Raw genomic sequence first — 23259 nt, 5'->3', positions numbered from 1 at the left:
TTGCCAGGTGTTGTGGTTTGACACTGGCCCAATGCCAGGCACCCATGAGAGCTGCTCGCTCACCCTCCCCTGCCACAGTTGGGCAGAGGAGGGAAAACAAAAAAAAGTTAATGAAGGCTTCATAAGTGAGATAAGGACTGGGAGAAACACTTCAAGGTTGAAACAGGCTCAACTTAAAGTTACAAAGTGAATTTATTACTCACAGAATCAGAGGAGGATAATGAGAAGTAAAATAAGCCCTTCGAACACCTTCCCCCCCCCAGCCCCTCCCTCCTTCTCACCGACAGCGCAGGGAGACAGGGCATGGGGGTTTGGTCAGTCCATCACCACGATTTTCTTCTACTGCTCTGGGTGAGGAGTCCTTCCCCTGTGAGGCTGTGGGCTCCCTCCCACGGGAGACAGTTCTCTGCAAACCTCTCCAACATGAGTCTGCTCTCACGAGCAGCAGCCACACCGCACCTGCTGCAACATGAGTCCCTCCCATGGGCACACAGTCCTCCCAAAACTGCTGCACCGTGGCTCTCTTTCCACGGGGTGCAGTCCTCCAAGGACAGGCTGCTCCAGCCTGGAAGCAGAGGCCCTCTCTCTTCACTGGGTCTTCCACTGGATCACAGCCTCCTCCAGGCATCCACCCGCTCCGGTGTGAGCACCTTCCCCACAGGCTGTGGGTGGATCTCTGCATCCCCCATAGACCCATGGGCTGCAGGGGGACAACCTGCTTCACCATGGTCTGCACCACGGCCTGCAGAGGAATCTTGGCTCCGGTGCCTGGAGTACCTCCTGCCCCTCCTTCTCCACTGACCTCGGTGTCTCCATGTTGTTTTTCCTCACATGTTCTCACCTCCTCCTCTTCTCTGACTAGAAGCCAAAACCTTGTGACTTTGTTTTGATTTTCTTCTTAATATGTCATCACAGAGGCATCACCAACCTCTCTCATTGGCCCAGTTTTGGCCAGCAGCATGTCCATCTTCAGAGCCATCAGCCATTGGCTCTGCCGGACATGGTGGGAAGCTTCCAGAAGCTTCCTCACAGAAGCCACCTCTGTGGCCCCCCTGCTACCTAAAACCAGGCCGTGCCAAACTGATACACCAGGTATTCATATTCATACAGCTGGTCCTGGGTGTGTTGACTTTTCAGTTAAAGCTTTGGGGCCTGCTTTGAGATACATATTTTTCTGAAGAGGTGAAAGCAGGTGGTTTTGGTGCAGACAAATCTTTGCTTTCATTTTCTGAAATATGTCCACTTCAGCTTATGTGTTTAAATTGAGTGATTGCATTGTTAATTTTTAAGGCTCACTGAAGATGAGTCCTTTAGCTTGCATGTGGCTCTTCTACTCAGAGCTGATCTTTCAATTTTCTGTATTTGGAAGACTTCCCCTTCTTTGCAAAGCTTTAGTATTTAGAAAGCAAAATCCCTGTAATAATTTTCTCAGAGCATTAAATCTTACTAAAATGCGGTTAGCAAAATCTAATGTTTTTGTTACTCCATAGAGGCTTGCTTGCTAAAGTGCTAAGTGAGACACATCTGGGTCACTTCCCTTCTTATCACTTGAGCCCTTGCTAGGGCAGCATTCTCTGCTGCTCAGTCTTTATCTACTATTTCTTTATTATAAAAAAACAAAACAAAACAAAAAAAAACCAAAAAAATTTGCTTTTTGCAAAATCTGCTGCTTGTAGGTGACTAAGTACATCTAATACTTTAGAAGTATTTTTATTCTGTACACTCAGCATTATTTGCAGTATTAGGGAGTTAACAATGCTGCAGTTTTGGCAATATTTAAATGTGGTTCCTAGGAGTCTGAAACTATCCTGCAAGAACAGAAAAGGGTTTACCAGCAGGCTTGGCTTCCTTCAGGACATCCTGGAAAGAAGAGCGCAATATTGTTGTTGCAATAGTAAGGGTGTGCCATATGCATGAGGTTCATGTATACATTTGGGTAGTAGGTACACCTACTGTTGCTGCTTTATCTCTAAGGCCTTTTTGTGCTGAATACAAATTTAGGCTATAATATGGCTGTGTGGCATGATTCTAAGTTCCCCTTACTTCTCACTTTGGAAAGGGAGTAATTAATATGACTTGAAATAGCACGAAGAATGTGTCTTTCTCACCAAAACAGTCTAGGTGCACTTAAGCATGTATGAAGCAAAAGCATGGCAACACAGATTACATTCTATAACTGGTAACACTTTGAGATTTCTTGCAAAATTGCAACGCACGCCCCCCTCACCTTTTGTCTTACTTTAGATTTTCTTCACAAAGAAATACTAGATTTTGGGTTTGATCCCTAGACTGACTTTCTAATTATTACATCATTTTCTTCTGGCTACAGATTAGCTAGTGTTTAGTCTCTCTTGTAAGCCATATCCAGACTTAAAGGTGATCCCTGACAAGCTGTGGACTACGGAATACTGTGTCAAGTAAGTGTGACTGATGAAGCAGAGGAGGAAGAAGCTGTAGTATTTAGCACTCATCGTATCCTGTGAATGCATCTATTATACATGAAAGGGGGGGGATTGTATTTCCTCACATGTTTGTGCTTTGAGGTGATGTTATTTTTGCAAAATAAGACAATTAATTTTGTTGCCTTTTACAAAAGGGGAGGTGGAAGAAGAAAGAGAAAAGCAGGCACTACTTTGACATGTATAATAAGCGGTCAAATACAGTAATTTTAGAGAAGAGTTTGAAAGAAACCAAAATCTTGGTTGGCTCTCAAAGTATGCTTTTGAGCAGGTATTTGATAATTTGACTCAAGAAAATGGGAACTGTTATACCTCCTGGTCATTTTGTGCCAAGCCAACGGCGTTGCATTTGCTGTATACTTTGAAAGTTCTTTTTTTAAAGGAAGGATCAGTGTTTAATCTCCCTACCTGAAACCAAACCATCATCCTCATAGTTTTGTAGGTAGTCTTGTGCCAAATCTCCAACTCTGTGATCTCAAAGAAGAAAGAGGTGGATATTTTTTTCTTTAATTGTGACTGCAGAAAGTAGAAAATTCCCGAGTAAAGTAGGGGGTTCAGTAGGTTTCTGTATCATACAAAGATGTTGGGTTTTGTTTTTTGTTCTTTAACCCATGACAAGTTCCTGCCTCTTACATTTAAGTTCTGGAATTGTACCCTTTGGGGACTAATTCATGTGTCTTCTTAGTAGTTATGGTGTTCTTCGGGTATGATCAACGAAGCAGAATTATCAAATTTCATTTCAGTGAACTGATTTAAATATTACCAAAATTTAGGAAATATGAGCAGTGCTGCATAAATATAATTTCTGGACTTTGTGAAGCATCTGTCAGGTTTTCTGATGCACTAGACATTTAAAACACCACCCAAACAATAAGTGCCTGTGTCCACTGTGCCTGGGCTTATAATACAGGGAATATTGTTCCTAAGATTTTAAAGTTTCTTTGGCAGTAGCACTTCCAAGTCTTGACTCGACTAGATCCTTACTTAACACTGAAGATGCATCCTAGCCTGTTGGACCACTGGGTACATAGTAGTGCTGTTCTCTGCATATTGTGACAATAGGCCAGACAGTCTTAGAAAATTTACTGAGGGTAGGAATGCTGCAGAAGTGGAGCTTGTATAAAGCATCATTCTCTTAAAAGAAAAGATATCTCAACTTGAAGTCTGCTTTATGCACCAGGAATTTTGAGAGGAAATAGTCTTTTCTGACTAGGAGAGGAAATGGGAGATAGAGCTTAGCTGTAGTCTGTGAAGCTTTTACAAGTAAAATTCTCATGAAACTATATAATTTAAAATGGTTTTTGGACACTCAATGCCATATAAAGCTGTTTGGAGCACTAGGTTGTCTTATATCTCTTTGTGCCAGCAACTGGGATGCTGGTAGAGGCAAAGAACTTGAATTTCTTCTTGCTTAGGATGTTTTAGCTCACCAGAAACAAACAAGTTGCAAAAGCACTGTTTTGCTCGGGTGATAATTTCCTTCCCAACTACACTTTAACAGAGAACCATGTTTTGCATGAAAATTTCTGAATTTAATAATTTGCTTTTCCTGGTCCATCATTTTAATGATGGTGTAGTCAAATGAAATTGGAATTAACTCTTCCTAAAGGTATATTTTGAACTGGTGAGGTTTTAAATCTTAGTTTATGAACACTTGCATAAATTCCTGTCATCAGCCCAGCGTGGCTACAAGTAACATGAGGACCTGAAGAGCCTCGTCTGCAGCTGTTGTGCCTGAGCATACCAAGCACCAAGCACTGAACTTGCAGGCATTGTCACTAATCAGCAGTGATTTTTAAAATTCAGTTTTAGAGCTGGAAAGCTTACTTTGCATCTTAAGCAGCTCATTAGTTTTAGGTGGCTTAGAGCGGAAGAAGGCTTCTCTGCACCAGCTCTGCTGCTCTGGCCCTTCCTGCTTGGGGGGCTTCACAAAGGAGCTGACTGTTAGTAGTGGTGGTCTGGGCGTGAAGATGAAGAGGGAAGAATGAGGAAATGAAAGATTTGCCTTAGGGCTGAGAGAGATGAAGGGACTTCTCTGAAAGTCATTGTCTTGCATTTATAATTACCAGATGGGAGGGTGGTTTAATGAAGAGATTTTTCAAATGAAGACCCCCTTCATAAAATGCATTCAACTCTCTGAGTGGGTAAGCTATTCCAGAACAGAAGCAAAACAAAACTGTGTAAGAAAAATACATTATTTCTTCAGTTTAAGACATGGATTTTATAGAGAAACCATAGACAAGTTTTCATTAAAATCTCGCAGACTCAGCAAGAAAGAGGAGGAAATAAAATTACTTGTCATTTGATTTCTGATGTGCTATTGGGATCTGTGCTGAAAGGCTTAACTTGTGTGCGGATGTGTACAAATAGGTTGGCTTTCAAGTTGGTATAAAGTAATGGCCATAGAATTTCCTGGAGAATTACTCAAAGGGTGGTGTAATTCCAGCTGGCTTGCTGGGAGTTTATTAAACCCATTACAGGAAGCTCACAAGTCATGTCAGGAGACTTCCTTGTGTGTATTGTGGGTACATTCAGTTTAGAGTCCACTCCAGTATTGTCTTCGGTGAAAATGGGTTTGCTTCAGCATGTCAGGCAAACCCCAAATGATGATGAGTTTTAGTTTGATTGGAAAAGAAAGAGGAGCTTTTTATCAATAATGGAAATTCTTGACTGCAGTGACATTGATTGTTTTCTCAGATCCCAGGTTCTTCAGGGCTTGCTGGCACCAGGTAATTCGAGCACGAGTTATCTTTGTGCCCTCATGCTTAAATCTGTCATCCTGCTTCATCTGAAATGCAGTCAGGTGCCTCTGATGGGGTCAGGTCCCTCTAAGCCATCATCCTTTATTCTTGAGACAGGACTATCAAAGCAAGATTTAAATTGAATTAGAAGATGATATATCTGTAAGACTGTGGTTCACATTTTCAGTGAGAAAGTCTTTTTTTATGTAAGAACCATATATTTAACGGATTCCTTTATGTTAGTAAGATGACACTTCTGCCCTCTCTTACACTCATAATTTGAATACTAGATAATGTGGGGATTTTTTTAAAGGACCTCCAGTTGTCAGCTTAGAAAAAATCTTTGCACATTCTCAGCTATTTTATGTGTTGGGGTTTAAAAAAATAGTAATAAAAAAGCAGTACTAACTTTAGAGAACCTTGCTTTACTGTTCATTATCACCTACAATACCACATGCACTATAATTCCCAGGGACTTTCCTGTAAGCTTCTTAAGCTCCTCAAGAAAGACAGGATATTCAAGCATGTTTTGATGTGAGCAACTATTTTCAGCAATGAGTTTGGGATATGGCAAAACAGACAGGCTCTTAGGTCTCTGCTTTGAAAACACTGTGTAAAGCAGAAAAGCTAGAGCAGGGAAAATAATGGGCTGTATGAATCTTAAACTATTCAAGTAGAAGTGGAATTTGATTCTATAAAAATTCCTTAGAAAACAGTGCACAGATTTTCAGTAATTCTGTATTTTAATGTGCACTTAATTAGCTTTACAAAAATTGAAATGGTCCCTAAAGAATGTAGCAGGTGGCAGGTTCTCTATTTAAAGAATATTTCCAAGAAAATACTTTCCCCAAAGGCCATGAGAGTAAGGAGTGTGTGCTCTCATAGTCTATTCAGCATGTGTGCCTTTTGTTGCCTTATCCTTTTAAAGAAATAGCATATGCAAGTAATGATGGACAACATTAAAGTGAAATCAGATTGAACCCCAAACAAACTGTGATGAACTCTCTTTAACAGAGGGATGCTAAATGTCAAGGAAATGGTGCAGAGCAATGAGTTTTTACAATTGCATCTTCTCTGAAGGAAAACAAGATATTGAAGAGGGATTTCTGGCTAAATCTATGGGTGGTGATACTGGGTTCAAGTGTATCCTGTCAAGCTGCTGGATGTGACTTGTTTGGCAATTCCAAGAGTAACATTTACCTGCGCTTTTTTGGTGCTGCTTTTTTTTATCTTGGTTGTTTCAAATTATTGAAAATCAGCTCCGATCTTAGTGCATACTTGGCTTTTAGAAGTATGTATTGAAACCGAATCAGCAAGAGCAAGATGAGATGTGCTTTGGTGCAGAGGAGTGCAGCAGCAAGGGCACTTTCGTGTCTCAGTGGACATGTTGTGCTGCTCCTCCAGTTGCAAACAGATGGGCTCTTAAATTTAAGTTAAAACTGAGTTTAAAACCAGGGGGAGGAAGAGACTGTCTTTTCAGTGAAGCAGTATTTGACCAGTGTTGTGGGACTGACCTGTGTGGGTGGCAAAAGCTGCTGCTCCTACCAGAGGGAACACTGGAGCAATCAAATCTAGACTTGGGTATTCACATGATACATGTCCAAATTGCAGCTGGAGTGATCACAGGGATGCATGGGGAAACAGTGATCCTTAGGTAATGATACATAAAGAGTTTCTCTTCCTTGGGAATGTCCTGCATCCTTCAGTGTTGTGTGTCATGTGTTCACTTACATATGCAACATTCAACTATTTTACTACATGCTTAAGGTGCAATGCTATGCAATAATGAAAATTATGTCTGCCTGTGACTTTAGGCAGGATGGCATTTTATAGACCGATGATGTTATTTTCACTTTTTCCATCTCCCACCAAAAAATAGGCATCGATCCTATAAGAGTTTATATTCAGGTTAATGGGTCCACCTGCAGGTATTGGTTTGCAGAATCAGGGCTGTTTAGTGTTTTAAACACTGCTGCAGGAGGGCTACTTGTATTATAAGGCACAGACAGCAAAAATAAACTCTAAAATCCTTTTTTCTTTGGGGAAGTGGGGTATTCCTCTTCTGGAAGTTACTTGGCCATCTGAGATTGGAGGTTTGAAAGATCTGTGTTCAGTGTTCTGTTGAAAACATCGAAATGGTGACATAACTGAAGGTCTGGGTGAAATATGACTTGACAGTTAAAAGTATCCACTTATGGATTTGACAGCATGGTATGCAGAAGTCTTCTGATCAGGCAGCAGTTTGCCGGATACAGGAAAATAGCTCTGATCAGTGTGTGACCTTGAAAGTGGTCATGGGTCTTCCCCTGCCCAACAGGATGACAGAGAACAGAGAAGTTCTGTTTCACAGTATAAGTTCTTTCTTATATGGAAGAAGTAACTGAAAGTGGCTTTTTTTCCATTCTGAAATAATTGCAGTTCTCAGAATTTTACATATGTGAGAATTGCTCATAGAAGTGGGTGTCTGTCTGCTCACAATCTAGCATTTGAGAGACCTCAGTGGCAGCAAGTCCTTGAGGACCAGAGCACTACTTCAGCTTGTACTTCAGTGCAGGTGACACTTATCCTTACATAAGTTTTAGGCTTTTACTTATTTTTCCTGTGCACATTCACAGCTCTGAGTGTCAAAACCTATGTTAATGACATTTCAATGTACATTAAAACCCAAAACTTCCATGTCAGTACAATGTCAGATTAAAAGAAATGTTCATAACCAAATAAAGGAAAAGCTGTGTTGTCTCTTCTCTACTTTTCAATGAGGCTAATATGTGGAATAATAATTTTTTAGGAATTGCAAAAGAGTAAAACTTCTTGTTTCCTTGTAAAAAATGCAATCATAGTTTATGAATGAGGCAACTCTGTCATGCAGTCTTTGTCCCAATCAGCAAAACTCAGGTTTCTGCTTGACCTCTGGAAACACGCGCTGGGAAACGCCTCTGCTGAAAAACTGGGACAGAAAACCAAGGGCTGGGAAAGCAGAATGGTTGTCACTAAACTGAACTGGAAGGGCTGAGAAAAAAGCTTAAGCATTGCTTTTCAGTATTGAGGTAGAAAGCGTGTGTGTGTGTGTATTCAAGGGGAGGGTGTACTTTCAAGCCGGTTCTATCTATCTTATTTAATGCTGTTATCTTGGGGTATTTGAATCTAGACAACAGGCTCGAGAAATGATAAGTTTCTTGGTTTTGTTTGAATTGAGACAATTTTAATAAAAATTGAATTTAATATGTAAAAAGTCCCACTGTTTACCATCATTCCTAAGGAATGTTAGTTCTACAGTGTTCAGTGACAGTTCTGTACTGCTTCTAAATGTCAGTAAATGTAAATTCCTCTTTTATTAGTGTGCTATTCAAAGAAAAGTTTGCCCTTGGCAAACACTTGAAAGACTCCAAAGATTTTCACGTATTTTTCAAAAGTTAGACAGTTTTCTGAGTGTTTGTGTTCTAGGGATGTTTTTTTTTTTTTTTTAATGTCTGCTGTGAAATTTTACATAAAATGACTTTGCAATGCAATTTTTTTTTTTCTCTCCACAGATGAAATCATGCATCAGGATATCATTCCCCTCTATGCTGCAGATATTCAGGACCAATTAAGGAAACAATTTGCATATCTGTCAGGTAAGACTATGGTGTTCCCTCCTATACATATTGCTTAGATGCATGGTTCAGCCTGCTGTCCTTTAAAAGTCTCTGAGGTCTCTTACATGAGAAATCAATGAGTAACTCAAAATTCAGGCTATCAAGACTTGTTATTTAAGGATTTATTAAAAGATTTTTTTAAAGTATAACAGAAATTTTAAAATTATAGTTAATTTTCCAGTTAACTGGAGATTGCAGCATGGATGCTGTGGTGGTTGCTTTGGTCTTGCAGTCCTCAGCATGGATGCTGTGGTGGTTGCTTTGGTCTTGCAGTCCTCAGCTCCCAGCCCCAGCTGCCACAGGCTCTGCTGTCATGTTTGACACTGAAGCCCAAGCTGACACCTTGGTCTTGACCAAAGTGGTGGAGCAAGCAGCGTGGTACCATGTTCCCCACAGCCTCCATGCTGGGGTCAGACAAGTGTAGCATCGAGTTCTGGACAGGATTTTTGGCTTGGTATCACTGACTGCAGAGGAACCTGGTTTTGGGTATAAGGCTGTCTCCAAAAGCAGCACAGCCACTTTCACACAGCACAGGGTCTTTGCCCCTGGGTCACCTGTGCCAGGCAGGTGATGGGGGCCGGTGTTTGTGCCATGCAAGTGTTGGCTGCTGAGCTTGGTCCACTTCCACGCTGAGCCCACGGCTGGCCGATAATGGGCAAAGGGAGATGGTGCCTTTGCTCACTGATCAGGCTGTGTGGAAGAAGGTGTCTGATAAGCCTCTGAGTTTGTTCTCCTGTCTTCTGCCTGTAAAAGCTCTTGCAGGTATGCAGCAGTGAACTTGCTGGAGTTATGGCCCTGTTCTGCCTTCCCTCCAATACACAGAAAGGGAGAGCATCAGTGGCTTTGCAGAGCTGCCCTGCATCCTTCAGCATAAAGGAAATTTACCTCTCTGAGCTGCAGCTGGACTCTATGACTTTTCCTCTCCCTCTGAATCCCATTCTACATCGGATCCAGAGACACACGGGAGTGAAACAATGTACTGCTTTACTTGGCAAGATTTCACTGAATCTTTTTGTACTCATAATTAACTATTAATTATGATTTATTTCTGCCACACAAGCTAAACTGTGGGTCTGCAGTAGTGACTGTGTTTTCTGTGGGGTGATGGTAGCAGTTGGAAAATAAGATATTCTTTTATGAAGTTGGCTGTTCATGCTTCATTTGAGATTATAGTGTTTAAGCTACAATTCTTCTCTGGAAGTTAATTTTTTTGACTTTTCAAGCTCATTCTTATCCATGGGCAGAAAATGTCTCATAAGAGTGTTATGCAAGAATCAGCCTATCTATGAAACTCTAAGTAGGGTTTCTATTTTGCCCCTCTGAAGTGAGGGGGAAAACTGAAAACTGATGACTGTGGTAGAAGAGTTGTTGAGTTCACAAATCCACAAGCATCTTCAGCATTCAATAAATCCACCTGGCAGTAGAGCTTAGTAAGAGCAGCCTTGTTCTATTTTCTTCTATTTATTCACCCTCATGTCAATTAGAATTTTGTTTTATTTGCCTCAAGTCGTAGGTCAGCTGCATTACTGTGACTAGATTCTCTGTTGTATTTTATTACTCTTGGGAAATTTGAGCATGAGGCATTTTCATTTCAAAATTTCGGTTCAGTTTTTTTTATTCTAATGTTCTCCTGCAGGACATTGATGCTTAATTCTCTGCGCAGTACCAAATAGTGGTGTTACAGGTTCTGTGAATGAAGGAACAGAGCCAATGTTTTGATACTTGATTTATGTATGATTTGTTTGTTGTTACAGTTGAGCTTAAGAGGGGTTTTGCTCTTAAGAGGGGTTTTGCTCTAAGGCCACTTAAGACATTCCTAGCGTGTGTGAATGGGACTTTTTTGCTTATTACTAAGTTGCCTTGGAAATAGAATCTAAGGACATGGCATAAAACTCTTTAAAGTGGAAGTCCATAGATTACTAATGCTTTAGGTAAAATAGCATATTTGTAGGTATTGCTGAATGTCTTAGATGCATTTCTGATCTTAGTTGTTGGCTTTTCAACAGCAAGTCAATGTGTACTTGAGAATTGCTTTAGTTTCTCTAATAGGATGTGTCTAGGTCTCATGGGACACTTGTTTGAATAGTGAATGAAACCTAGTCTGCTTCTGTGGCTAAAGGCTGTAGCCCTTCCCAAGCTGCTTTCTGTGTTTTGGTCTAAATCGGGGTCACTTCTTACTCGTGTCCCTCATTGTGCTGGATTGGAATGGAAATGCTACAGGAACATCCAAATTAGCCTTGAAATGAAACAAAATAAAGCAAAAACTTCCACTAATGCTTCAGTTTGTCAGTAAATATAACAAGGTGCAATGAAATCAAGGTGCTCACTACTTCTACAGACTTGCTCTTGCCCAGCAGCAAGTATGCAGCTGTGTTCAGCTTAAATCTGATGTTGGGGCAAGCTGTGGATGAGGTTTGTAATTAGTCATTCACACAGAAAGTTTATAAACCCTGAAGTTAATATTTTACCTCAGGCACAGTTGTTTACTTTTTGCCTTGGAGTTTTTTCTTTCTGTGGAACAAGGTCCTTATCTTTGCTAAAATTGTTACTCTTTTGTTGTTGCTAGGCTATACTAAGTGTTGTGTCTACACGGTTCAGTGTCTCAATTCTTTTACCTTTGCTTTCTTTAGTTAGTATTCGTGCAACCACTTTTTCTTCCGCATTGAAAAGGGTCTTCTGCCCGTTTTTTTCCTTGTTTGTTTTTGGTTTTTATCCCATGAAGGACAGTGTAAGGTCTATTTAAAAGTCTCTGGAAAATGTATTATGTATCCTTATGTACTCCTCACAGTCTTTTATTCATATTTTATATTTTCTTTCATAAGTATGTTCTCTCTCCATGATTGCTGTGTGACTTTCATACCCACCCAGCCTTGTGTCTATCTGCCATCGTAGTGTGCAGGTGTGTTAAAGTAAATGGAGAAGAGCGTACAGACACCTGTGTATGTTGATATGCATCCTAAATCATTCAAGCTATGTGATGTGCAAATGAGACTCTTGGGCACCATGAGTACTGAACCAGGTATTTAACTCCCTTTCCTTTGAATGCCTATTTATGCGTTGAACAACTTCAAAGTGTCTCCATTAAAGGAAATACAAGTATGAGTTCATGCTATTTGCATTTTTGTCTATTGATTCCTCATTGTTTTTCCTGCCATTGAAAAATTTAACATTGATACTAGCTTTCAAAATGCTTATACCTTTGATTTATAAATTTAAACATATAGGCTTATACCTCTATCATTGTAAATAGTAAGCTTTTTGGTTTGTCTAACTTTATTTTCTTGGATGTGCTCTTGCTTTCTTCTGTGGAAATGACTTGACAACACCTCACTGATCAAACTGTTCCCATTGAAGTAGCTCTGGCTGCTGAGTCTGTAAAATTATGTTTGAGCATTTCTGTGTGGATCCTGTACCAGATCCACTGGAACAGTTGGTTAAAAATATCCAACTGATAGCAACAAAATATCCAACAAAATAGCACAAGAAGTGCTACTTTGTTGCTGATATAATATAGACAGTATCTATGTTGTGTATGGACATTGGGAGAGGTATTGCTTATCAGTCTTTGCCTTGCACAGGTGTAAGCTTAACTATTGTTTTTATTCACTGTGCTAAACCTACTGTCTGTAGAGATTTTTTAAAAATCAAACCAAAAATGTAGTAAAGAAAAAGAGAAAGGGAAAAAATGAATCCTTGGCTAAGAGATTTCCAGTTCAAGTATGTTCAGATGCAAATTTAGTTATTGCAATCCAGTTTTTAAGCCAGTATATTTGCTGCTGATCAGCCTGGACAAGATGCAGCTTGTGAAGTTAAACAAGTAAAACTTCGCTCTCATCTCAAGAAAAGAACATTTTAATAAATTCCTCCTGAATCTGTTTTTCTTTGCAGAGGATATGCAGTGAAGCTTTTATTCACTCCCTAATTGAAGTCTACATGTAATTTCAAATACTGAGTTATCCAGTTAAATATCTTATGCAAGCAGAAAGGAGAAATTCCTTATCAAAAATGTACAAGCATAATAGCTGAACCACTACAATAGTAAAAAAAATCTGAAGTAATCCCTTCTCAAAATCATGTGAGGACTTCACTTTTGACAGGACTGCAAACAAGATTACTTTTAAGCAGGGTCTTTTGAACTAAAGTTGTAGGACTGAGCCATTCAACAAGGATAATGCTCTTGGATCTTGTGTGTGCGCACTGATCAACATAGAGATGATATTTTTTCTCATAGTCCAAATACTATTTCATTTGCATTATAGAATCAGGCCAGAAGACTCTTTGCTCTGTCATCTAATTATATCCAACTACTTACTTCCTTTTGGTGGGGGTGGTCAGAGTACTTTTGGGAATACCTTTTTTATGCAAACGGGAGCAGACTAGTTAGGGAAACATTACAAAATCTTCTACTCATCCTTCCTGAAAGTAAGTCTGGGCAATTTTTTTTGCTGCCACCAAATTTTGCTGTCCATACAAAACCCCAAATAGCTAGCAAGTCTTTCACAGGGTTGTGGAGAATTACCCTTTTCTTTGTGTTTGTGTGTGCCTGTGCACTTGTGTGTGTGGTTTTTAGCAACTGTACAATTCACAAGTTCTGCAATTTTTCCTGACAATGCTTTTTAAAATTAAAAACAATATTAATTATGTCTAATTTGAGATTGTTCTTAGATACCAAGTCATTAACGTGCCTCTAGATTAGAATTTCTCTAAAATACTGTGCAATTTCCTTGGGTTAGCACTTCTCTATCACCCAACCTGCTTAATTAAAAAAAAAAAAAAGATGCAGAAGAGATAGCAACTGTGACGGGAAAAGTTAGATGTAGCAGAATATAAAGAATAAATGTTAAATCACCTGAACTTTAAGGAAACTTTACCAGTCTCATCATTTACCAGCTGATAGCACAGATAGTTTTCCATGGATATTTTTTCTACTCTTTTCATCCACAAGACCATGATGGTCTGGGTACACATAATTTTAGTACCTGATGCTATTGCTGATGTTAATTGTGTTCAGAAGTTAGGAACATGAAGTGCTATTTTCTAAGCACAGTTAAGTAATTTTGCTGCCTAACCTGTGGATCTAGTGCAATTCAATGTTTTTAAAATGCGTGTTTCTCTGAAACGCTGTTGTAAAAACTGACCTTAGACTTGTAGATCTGTTTAGAAGAGCTCTACCTCACAGGGCTTTGCTAGAATTGTAGAGGTTTATCCCCTGAAAAATTTCCATTTTATGGAGGCAATTTGTGTTTTGCTTGATACTAAATCTGTTAAAGAAGTTTCATGTAAATAGGCTGCTGAAGTCATGTATAACTGAGTTGATAGCAAAGTTTTCTGTTAATGAATCTCATGGAAGTAGGGTGGAAGCAGATCTGCTTAGTTTAAAGTGCTATGGTGTTTTTATTTTATTTAATTGCTGAAATGAGCTTCAGTCCTCTGTACTTCTATGGTGTTTCCATTTATAGCCTGGAAAGCAATAATCCTCTCACTTGCACAATGTTTCTTACAGCTGCATGTTATGAGACAAGCATCAAGAAATTCTTGGGAATTGTTTCAGGTAAAATGTCTGCAGACTGATTGCACTCACTTAAGGACTGATGCTGTCCACTGTCTTCTGCTCTTTGCAATAAACAAAATCTAAAGCTGGCACTCAAGTGGCATTTGTTTAATATTTCATAGAGAAATTACGCTGAATGTATTTCAGCATTTTCATAGAATCACAGAATGGATTGGGTTGGCAGGAACCCTTAAAGATCATCTAGGCTATCCCTACCCTGCTATGGATAAAGGCATCTTTCACTAGATCCATTCAATCTGACATTCATGGAGCCAGAACAGTGTTCATAATTTTTTAAACAAAAATAAGGGGATTTGTTATACTTTCAGAAATTTATGTTTAAAAAAATAAAAGGCTAAGATTAGACTAAGAAAATGCTCTTAATGCTCTCAGGTACTTGACTGTCTTAAAAACACATAAAACTATTAAATTCCAGTTGGTAGTGCATCCCTGTATAAGATTAGAAATAGGAGAGCAGGCTTGTGTGTGCCTCTGTGGACAGAACTTGTCCAGCAAATCAGTTAAGGCTGTTCAACAGCTGTAGCTGGAATTTCAGGACTCTGAGCTAGAGGGGAATGTGAAAGAGGTGATTTTCCAATGATTAGGACTGGGGTAGCTAGATGTGGTCACTGTACCAACTGACCTGAATTTATTAAAATATTGCTGGTAAATTACTAATTTTTTGTATAGTGATTAAAATTCCAGTAACTCATTTTGAAAATTACTCTGCACACCTTGAATTATTTTCATGAGTTTTAGCACTCAAAGATTCATCTAAGTCTGTGTCTTTTTTTTTTTTTCTTTGTAATCAGGTGTATATAATCCTGAGGTGCTGGAAGATTATTATAGGAATTGGTTTTAATAAGATTTTTGAATTTTTTTGCCTTAAACTTGTGTTTCAAAAAGGGTAAGAGAAGTGAAATTGTTTGGGTTCTGTCACTTGGATGCTTTCCCTACCACTAAAACAAAAATCAACGACAATAAAACCCCTCTTAGCTTCCTAAAATTCTTTTTTATCTCCTCATCCTAAGTTCTGTGGCTTGATTTACTTCTGGATGAAAAGAAGAAAATCACATTTTACACAGCTAATTTAATGAACTGTGTTTATTCAACATAATAAACAGTGCAACATTTAATAATGCTGCTTCTGCAGAGGTGAAGAAAAATGAAGAAGAAAACAATGATTCTGAATAAAGGAAAAAAAATAATTTCTTGCTGCATCAGATAAATTAAGAAATAAAGGACACTTTAAAAAGTAAACTCACTTTCTGCTTTTTCTATTATTTAATACAAACACAGTTAATATGTAGGATTTTTACTTTGTTTTATTTCCCATGCCCTTTTCTCATAAATGCTTCCTTTAAAGCAGTGACTGCTTTTGCTAGAGTGACTTGTCTTCCCTTGATGGCCATCTATTTAAAGTTACAATATAGAGAGCAGCTTCTGTAAGTCAGTATTGTTAAAGCTGAAATTTACAGAACTTATTATGTGTAGCATTTCAGGTTACTCTGCCCTAAACTCTTTTGAGCAGCAGGGTTCTGATAGGCAAAAGCAGTTAAGGAGCATTTGAAGGTATATCTGTGCTCAAGTGTCCCAGCAGGGAAACACTGAAGGAAAAGATAGTCAGTGAAGAACAACCTTGTAACAGCTCAGGTCAGGGCAGAGTCATCTCCACCCAAGATAAACACAGATGACTATACTAGAAACTGAAAATTGGTGGGCAGTGTCCAGGCAGGATGGCTCTATTTGCCCTTGACAGTCGGTGGTGGTCTGGGAACTTCCTGAAGGTCATAGTCCAGGCTTCTGCTTTTAGGACATGTCCTGCAAGTCTATTGTTGTTGTTCTTTTGTTTCTTATGTCCTATTTATAAAAATTAAGTAGAACAAAGCAAGTAACCAATGAAGATACCACAAATAATGTATGATTGTACCTAAAAATAGATACTCTAGAGAGACCAGAACACCTCATAAGCAACAGAAATAATCATTATCATGCTTTTAACAAGAGAGGAAAATGCTTCAGTCATAAGAGCCTGTGTAGAACAAAAACCAATAAAATCAAATTTGGCCTTAACTTATATTTGTGTTGTGAATATTTGTATAGCTAAAATTAGCTCCCTTGACTCAGTGTTGCCATATTTGGATGTGTCATAAAGGTCATGTTTGCAAACTTGTGATATTTGCATAATAGCTGCATTTTATTGTTGTTTAAATACATCCAGAGCACATTATTTTTTCATGTATTTTGATTCCAAGAGCTTCACAGTGAGAGCACCATGCCATCTGTAAGCTGGTAAATGAAAATCAGATTCACCACAAATTAACATAAAGATACTATTTGAGCTCTTCTAATTACATGTGGTTTGGAGGGAAGTTGTGATTTCTTTTATCAAATGTATCTGAGGTCAAATATTTCTTTTTCTGGGGAGGTTAGATGCAAAGGCACTGAAAGTGGGTAATAATCTTCACAAATCACCATTGCTCTCATAATTGGTGTTGTTAATACAATTTAATGCTGATTTCTGCACAGTTATCAGATCTCCAGGCTGGAAAAAATATCCTTGTTATTTTTCTTTGTTTTTCTTCTCTTCTTGAACTGTGAAGCAAAGATAACTTCCCAGCAGTGTGTTCCTGCCACCCCTGAACAATTAACTTCCTGCAGTTGCAAGGGCTCAGCAAGCCCCTTGTCCTACCTGTCTTTATGAATATATACTTGCTAAAGACATGAAACATTAAGAATGCCTTTAAAAAGAACTAATTACATTTTGCATGTAAGAATGTGTGTGAAGTCCATGAAGAAGCATTGTGTCTGTGAATTCTACCCAGTGGTGCAAATGCCAGGAAAGATACATATAATGGTATCTAGTTCAGCAGCAGCTCTACTGCAGTGTAGCTGTTCAGCTCTGCCTTACCTTCTGTACATAATCTAGGAATGGGAAATCTCATTTGAAACACCTACGCCCATTTCTTTTAATGTTCTTCCCCTTCTGTTTCACCAACCTGGAAGCAAAACAGCCAGCTGAGCAGAGTAGGGGCATGTTGCATGGTAAGAAGGTTGAGTTCAGTTCAAGATGGGGATTTGCCTACTTAATTCTGAATTAACTTTTTTGGTTTTAAATTAGTTGATTTCTTTCTCCCAATTGGTTGTACTTACATGCAATTGACATTTACCAGCAGAAAGTTGCACTGCCATCTGGTGTCAGAACTGTTCACAGGTGCCAAGGCATTTGTCCAGAAAAAATCTAATGTGGTGTAACAAATTTCCTTCTATAAAACTTCCTAAGCACTGAAGAAGAGAGACACTGTCCAGAATAAACTGTCCACACATGAGCCCAGCAGGGGGAAAAAAAAAAAAAAAAAAAAAAAAAAAAAAAAGGAGAAAAAATACAGTTGTTTCATTACTGGGAAGTTTCAGTCTAGGTAAAGAGACTTCCATGTAAACACGTTTGCTGCTTCTTTTGTAGGTGGAAGAGGGGGAGATGGCTGCCCTGTTATCACCTTTCCAGACTATCCAGCTTTCAGCGAGATCCCTGAAAAAGAGTTTCAGAATGTCCTTACCTACCTGACAAGCATTCCGAGGTGAGCACCTGTCTAGAAGAAAATAACCTTTTATCTGCTAAGGGACTTTTCACATTCGATTCCTTACATGTGGTGTAAAAGTCAGGCTTAGTATTTAATTAAAGAAAATGAAAATTAAGCTTATGGTGTAGTGTCAGGAAGTGTTGGTTAGTGACAGCTGTCTAGGGTAGTTGTTAGATGAATTATGTACTGCTATTTATATTTCATCAGAAAATTATTTCCTGGTATGTATGGATATAGGTTCCATCATGGACATTGTCCTCTTGGTCTTCACTGTGTCTTAGAATGCAATATTCAGTGTTTCAGTTGAACACATGTATAATTTTGGCAGAATATGCTAATTCCTGGATTCTGCTCAGGATATTACTCAGTGAGGGAACACTCTGTAGCTACATACAGAGGTTTGTCCTCAGCACTTGAGCTGTTTCCCTGGCTTAGCTGAATGTGTAGTCTCTGCAGACTTCCAGAGCTTTGCCTGAGGGTGCAAAGCAGGCTCAGGGATTAATTCTGACTCGCTTAGAGGGCACAGTAGTGTTATCAGTGGGCTGCTCAATAAACATCATGATTTTTGTTGACAGTCTGTTAAGAAACAAAAGAGTGGGCTCAAAATCCTGATGGGGGTGAGGAAGGCAAGTAGCAGAATAAAGTACATACCCTAGACCTCAAGAGAGCAGATTTTGGGCTTATTCAAGGAACTGGTAGGTGGGATACAAAGGAAGGCAGTTCTGAAGCGTAAATCTGCTGCAGAAGGCTGCCAAGTTTTGAAGGACAGCAATCTCCAAGTACAAGAATGGTACGTCCTGGAATGTGAATAGACGTAACAGGAGACTGACCCCACTGTCAGAAAGCAAACTTATGACTGAGCTGAACTACAAAGGCAGCATACAGGAGGTGAAAGCGGGGACAGGCTACAAAGGAAGAATGTAGATACATTGTCCAAACATGTAGGCATGGCGTCAAAAAAGTCAAAGAACACCTGGAGCTGAGGGACAAGAAAAAAGGGACATCAAGGATCACTCGAAAAAACTTCCAGTGCTTTAGCAGTACAGGAATAAACAAGGAAAATGTGGACCTGTGCTGAATGGACTGGGCAAGTTAGTAGCAGCCAACACAGATGAGGCTGAGCCACTTGAGTTCTTCACTTAAGTCTTCTCTGAGAGTGTCTCCCCAGCCTATGTGTTCAGAGAGAGGACATGAATGACAAGCAATGGCTGAGGACAAAATAAGGCATCTCTTGAGAAATCTTGACCCAAATCTAGTGTTCGGGATAAGATGAGCTGCTTTGAGAGTGGTGAGGACACTGACCAGTGTTGTAGTAAGGTTGCTCTCTATAATCTTTGAAAGCTTTTTGAGATTAGAGAAACCATGATGACCAAAGTAAGGTAAATACTGCATTCATGTTCAGAAAGGATAAGAATAGTGATCTGAAGCGCTACAGATTGGTGAACCTCACTTTGATCTGTGAGAAAATTATGGAGTCCTCTTAAAACACACTTTTGGGCACATAAAAGAGGAAGGTGATGGGGAGTAGCCAGCATGAATTAAATAACAGTAATTATGCTTGACCAGCCTATTTCCGTGATGACGATACTGGATGCATCAACAAGACAAAGCTGTGCAGGTCTTTTGCCTCACCCTAAGCAAGACTTTCAACTTAGTCCCGCCAAGAATTCTTCTATCCACTTTGAGTTGTTACATTTGGCAGGTGGGCTGCTGGGTGGGTAAGAAAGTGCTTGGATTATTTTGCTCAAAGATAGGTGAATAATGCCTGATGTTTTATCTGGAGATAGACTTCCTCAGGGAACTGTACACATATGTGCTGTCTGATGTCCTTGGCAAGGATCTGGAGCAGGAGATGAAGTGCACTCTTACAGTGCAGATACTGTAACATGCATATCAATCAACGAGGCCCGTGGAAAGAAATATACATGGACCGATTCTTGATAGCTGTTTCAGAGAGATGTTTATTTCTCCAGCCGCATGGCCAGGGCTCTGCCAAGGAACTGCTGCAATCACGGGACCAAGGGTCCTTCTGCCCGCGCAGGGAACACAAACCAACCAATGGGAACGAGGCTGAGCAGGGGCAGGGAAGCCCCGTGTCTGTGCCCTAGGGCCCCTCTCCCAGGACTACATGGCAGGGGGAGGGCCCCAACATTTCACCCGTTTATTTTTAACAAAAAGAGATTTAAAACTTAACATTGAAAACAACTGGGTAAACATGAGATAACAAGGACGGTTTCAAAACAAAACAAGCCACCCTCCTGAGTCTTTAAATGTCCTAACAGATTCTCTGGAACATCTTAAAGCTGACCGAAGGGAGACAGGACTCTCTGGGCATGCTTTGTGGGGAAACTGAGGCAGGAGAGGGTTTAATTTCTTCCCTCCCCCTTTTCATCCCCCCCTCAGCATCAGAGAGGAGTTGTAGGGAAAGGGAATTGTATAGGGAAGCCATGGGGTGAAAAACGGATTAGGAATAAACCAGGGATGGGGTAAATTTAGGAGAGGGTATTGGGTATAGGGTAAAAGGGGAAAGTAGGCTGTGGGTAGGGAAGCTGCTGGGATTTTTTGCATAACGGCTGCCTTTGACTGGAATGCTGCCAGGCCCAGTAACATTTGCTGCTTGTAATCCTTTTCTACCTTGCTCAGTTTTGAACTCCACCAGCTCTCCATCTCCCAAGCTTGGGATGCATTTTTCAGGGTTATTCTTTTTAATAGCATTTCCATGAATGAATATGTCTTCTTGGCTGTCACATTTCATTATAAAACCGTAATTTTGTTTAACATTATACAATTTTACTATTCCTAAAACTTTAGCTACGGTGATCTTTTCCTTTTTCCGAGTGGCTGCTGTTTTCTGTCTCACTGCATTCCTGGTATCACTTTCATTTTCGCTCACTCCCGCGTTGGAGCCGTCGGGGCTGCTCATGCCTGCACGCTCTTCCTGGGGTCACATTCAGGGCTGCGCGGGCCGGGCCTGTGCACCGCTGCCTCTGCTCTCAGCTTCGCTGCCGCTGCCAGGCGCCGCACCCACGTCTCGGCCGGGCCCCCGAGCGACGACTCCCCCGCGCCCTGCTCCAGTGTGCATCTCAGCTAGGCACGGCTCCGCTCACTGCCGCCAGCCGCCGCCCCTCTCGGTCGGGCGTTCACGGGGCTCACTCCACCGCACGCTGCAGGGGGCCAGGCGGGCACCACCGGTTCGCCCCGCTCCTGCTGCACCTCGCTCCGCTGCCGACACTGCAGCTCACGCCGCTCTGCCCACATGCGGGAACTGCCTCGCTGCTGCTCACAGAGCGCTCAGTCCACGTGGCCGAGGCCACATGGTCCCTGAGCCAGGCTTCCCTTCGCCAGGACACAGCTGACATTGCTCAACAGTCTCGGTAATTAAATAATATTCACGAAAATAGTCTTCCATTGGCATATATTTTGACTCAGAAATTAACTGTGTCCAAACGGTATTCCAAGTCTTTGGTAAGAATTAAATCCCAAGAAACGTAGAAAAAGTTCTTAAACAACCATGAAAGGAAATGTTTCAGTTCCTTTTGAGCTTGAATTAAGCTAAAATTTACAAATTGTTGTTCAAGAATCTTTTCAAGTTTAAGATAAATGTCCATATGCGGCTCTGAGAGCCAAGAGTCTTTCCACGGTTCCTCCATAATTTAGAGAGAATATCCAAACCAAGGCGAGAAAAGAGATCTAGAGTGGTTTTTACTCACAAATTTTCTGTCCTTAGGGATCGGTGTCTTGCCAGCATTTCTCTACCATTTGTTACAGTGCAGATACTGCAACACGCATATCAAACAACAAGGCCCGTGGAAAAGAAATATATATGGACCGATTCTTGGTAGATATTTCAGAGAGATGTTTATTTCTCCAGCCGCATGGCCGGGGCTCTGCCAAGGAACTGAGGCAATCACGGGACCCGAGGGTCCTTCTGCCCGCGCAGGGGAACACAAAACAACCAATGGGAACGAGGCTGAGCAGGGGCAGGGAAACCCCGTGTCTCCCCAGGGCCTCTCTCCCAGGACTACATGGCAAGGGGGAGGGCGCCAACAGTGCACCCTCATCAAATTGTACTTGATGTAACCAGCCCCTCCTGGTTGTACTTCTTAATCCCTAGTTTATCAGGGAATGAAACTCTGAAGCTAAAAGCCAGCTTTTGCATTTTCTTTGTTTATCCTCATGGTGGTTAAACTGCATGGTGCTAAGCATCCCTTGATCTTATCTTGGGTACTCTTTCTGCAAATAATTATATACTAAATTCACATCTGCTCCTCCTTTTGAAAGTCCTTGGTGGTGCACTTCATGGTGGCCCATTGAACTTCGGCACAGAGTGGGGGTCCTGTGAGAAATTCTGATCAGAACAAACAGTGTCTGGTATAGTGGGTGAGCACTGAGAGGCATCCCAGCACACCACATTGACAGGAGCAGATTTTCTGGAGGTTTTTCTGTCAGTTGCTCCTACCTGACAACAATTATTCTGTGAGTATTGAGCTAGAAGTGGTCATTCCTTAAGTCTAGCTGTTCTTCAAGGATTTTCTTGTTTCTTTAATTCAAAAGTATTTAGAGAGAGATGACTGTTCTTTGTAAACAAAGGAGATAGACCAGCTGTCTAGATGTTAAGATATTCACTACTGTGAATATAACAGTTCTCTAGGTTTAAAGTGACGACAATTCAATTTCAAATCTTGTAAAAATAATGCTGTTGTTAAGATCCTGATAAACGTGCAACCTTTTTGTGTCTGAGAATCAACAGAATCTCAAAGGGCTTATCTGATTATCTTCACTAGCAATATTAGAAGCTTACTGTGTAAAATTGTGTTTGTGAGCCCTTGTGCAGGTTTATAGAAATGAAAAACTACAGAAATGACACTAGCCAGATGCTAGCATACATCCCCTTATGAAGGATGTTTTGCTGTTGATATGTTATATATATTGATATGTGTATAACCCTAAGAGGGGCAGTGCTGCAGTTGTTCTTGAATTGGGATACTTCTAGTGCTGTTAAAGATGTTGTAGTTTTTTCCTGCTATCTTAGTATCAAATACTGTTTTAGGTGCTTTGGAAGCTGCTTTTGAGGGAAGTGGAGGCAGTTGGTTTTTTAGCTTGTAAATTGGTTAAAGAGGTGTAAGGAGTACAGAATAACAGAAAGGATGGAAATGTAGCCCACAGCTTTTATGCGTGGACTGCTCTCCCAAGTTATTGCCATTTAGTTTATCAGATATGTAACTCTGTATTTTGGCTGTTCTGACAGACTAAGGGGAAATGGACTTTGCTAAGAGCACAGACTGTAGAGCA

The 23259-nt window shown here is 40.3% G+C and overlaps 1 protein-coding gene across 13 annotated transcripts in view; it reads left to right on the top strand.

Annotated features, from left to right (window-relative positions):
* Positions 1 to 23259, top strand: part of MCF2L (MCF.2 cell line derived transforming sequence like) — a 156765-nt gene that overhangs the window by 81076 nt on the left and 52430 nt on the right. For all 13 annotated transcript variants that reach the window (XR_004238425.1, XM_032100515.1, XM_032100524.1 and 10 more), the window contains 2 exons: positions 8731 to 8814; positions 17850 to 17964. Coding sequence is in view for 12 of the 13 variants with exons in the window: in XM_032100515.1 (XP_031956406.1) it covers positions 8731 to 8814; positions 17850 to 17964 (199 nt within the window). In the remaining variant the exon portion in view is untranslated. The remainder of the gene's footprint in view (positions 1 to 8730; positions 8815 to 17849; positions 17965 to 23259) is intronic.

Source organism: Corvus moneduloides, chromosome 2 (assembly GCF_009650955.1).
Source record: "Corvus moneduloides isolate bCorMon1 chromosome 2, bCorMon1.pri, whole genome shotgun sequence".
Lineage (NCBI taxonomy): Eukaryota > Metazoa > Chordata > Aves > Passeriformes > Corvidae > Corvus > Corvus moneduloides.
Note: the sequence above shows the minus strand (reverse complement) of the source record. Positions and strands in the feature narration are given on the sequence as shown.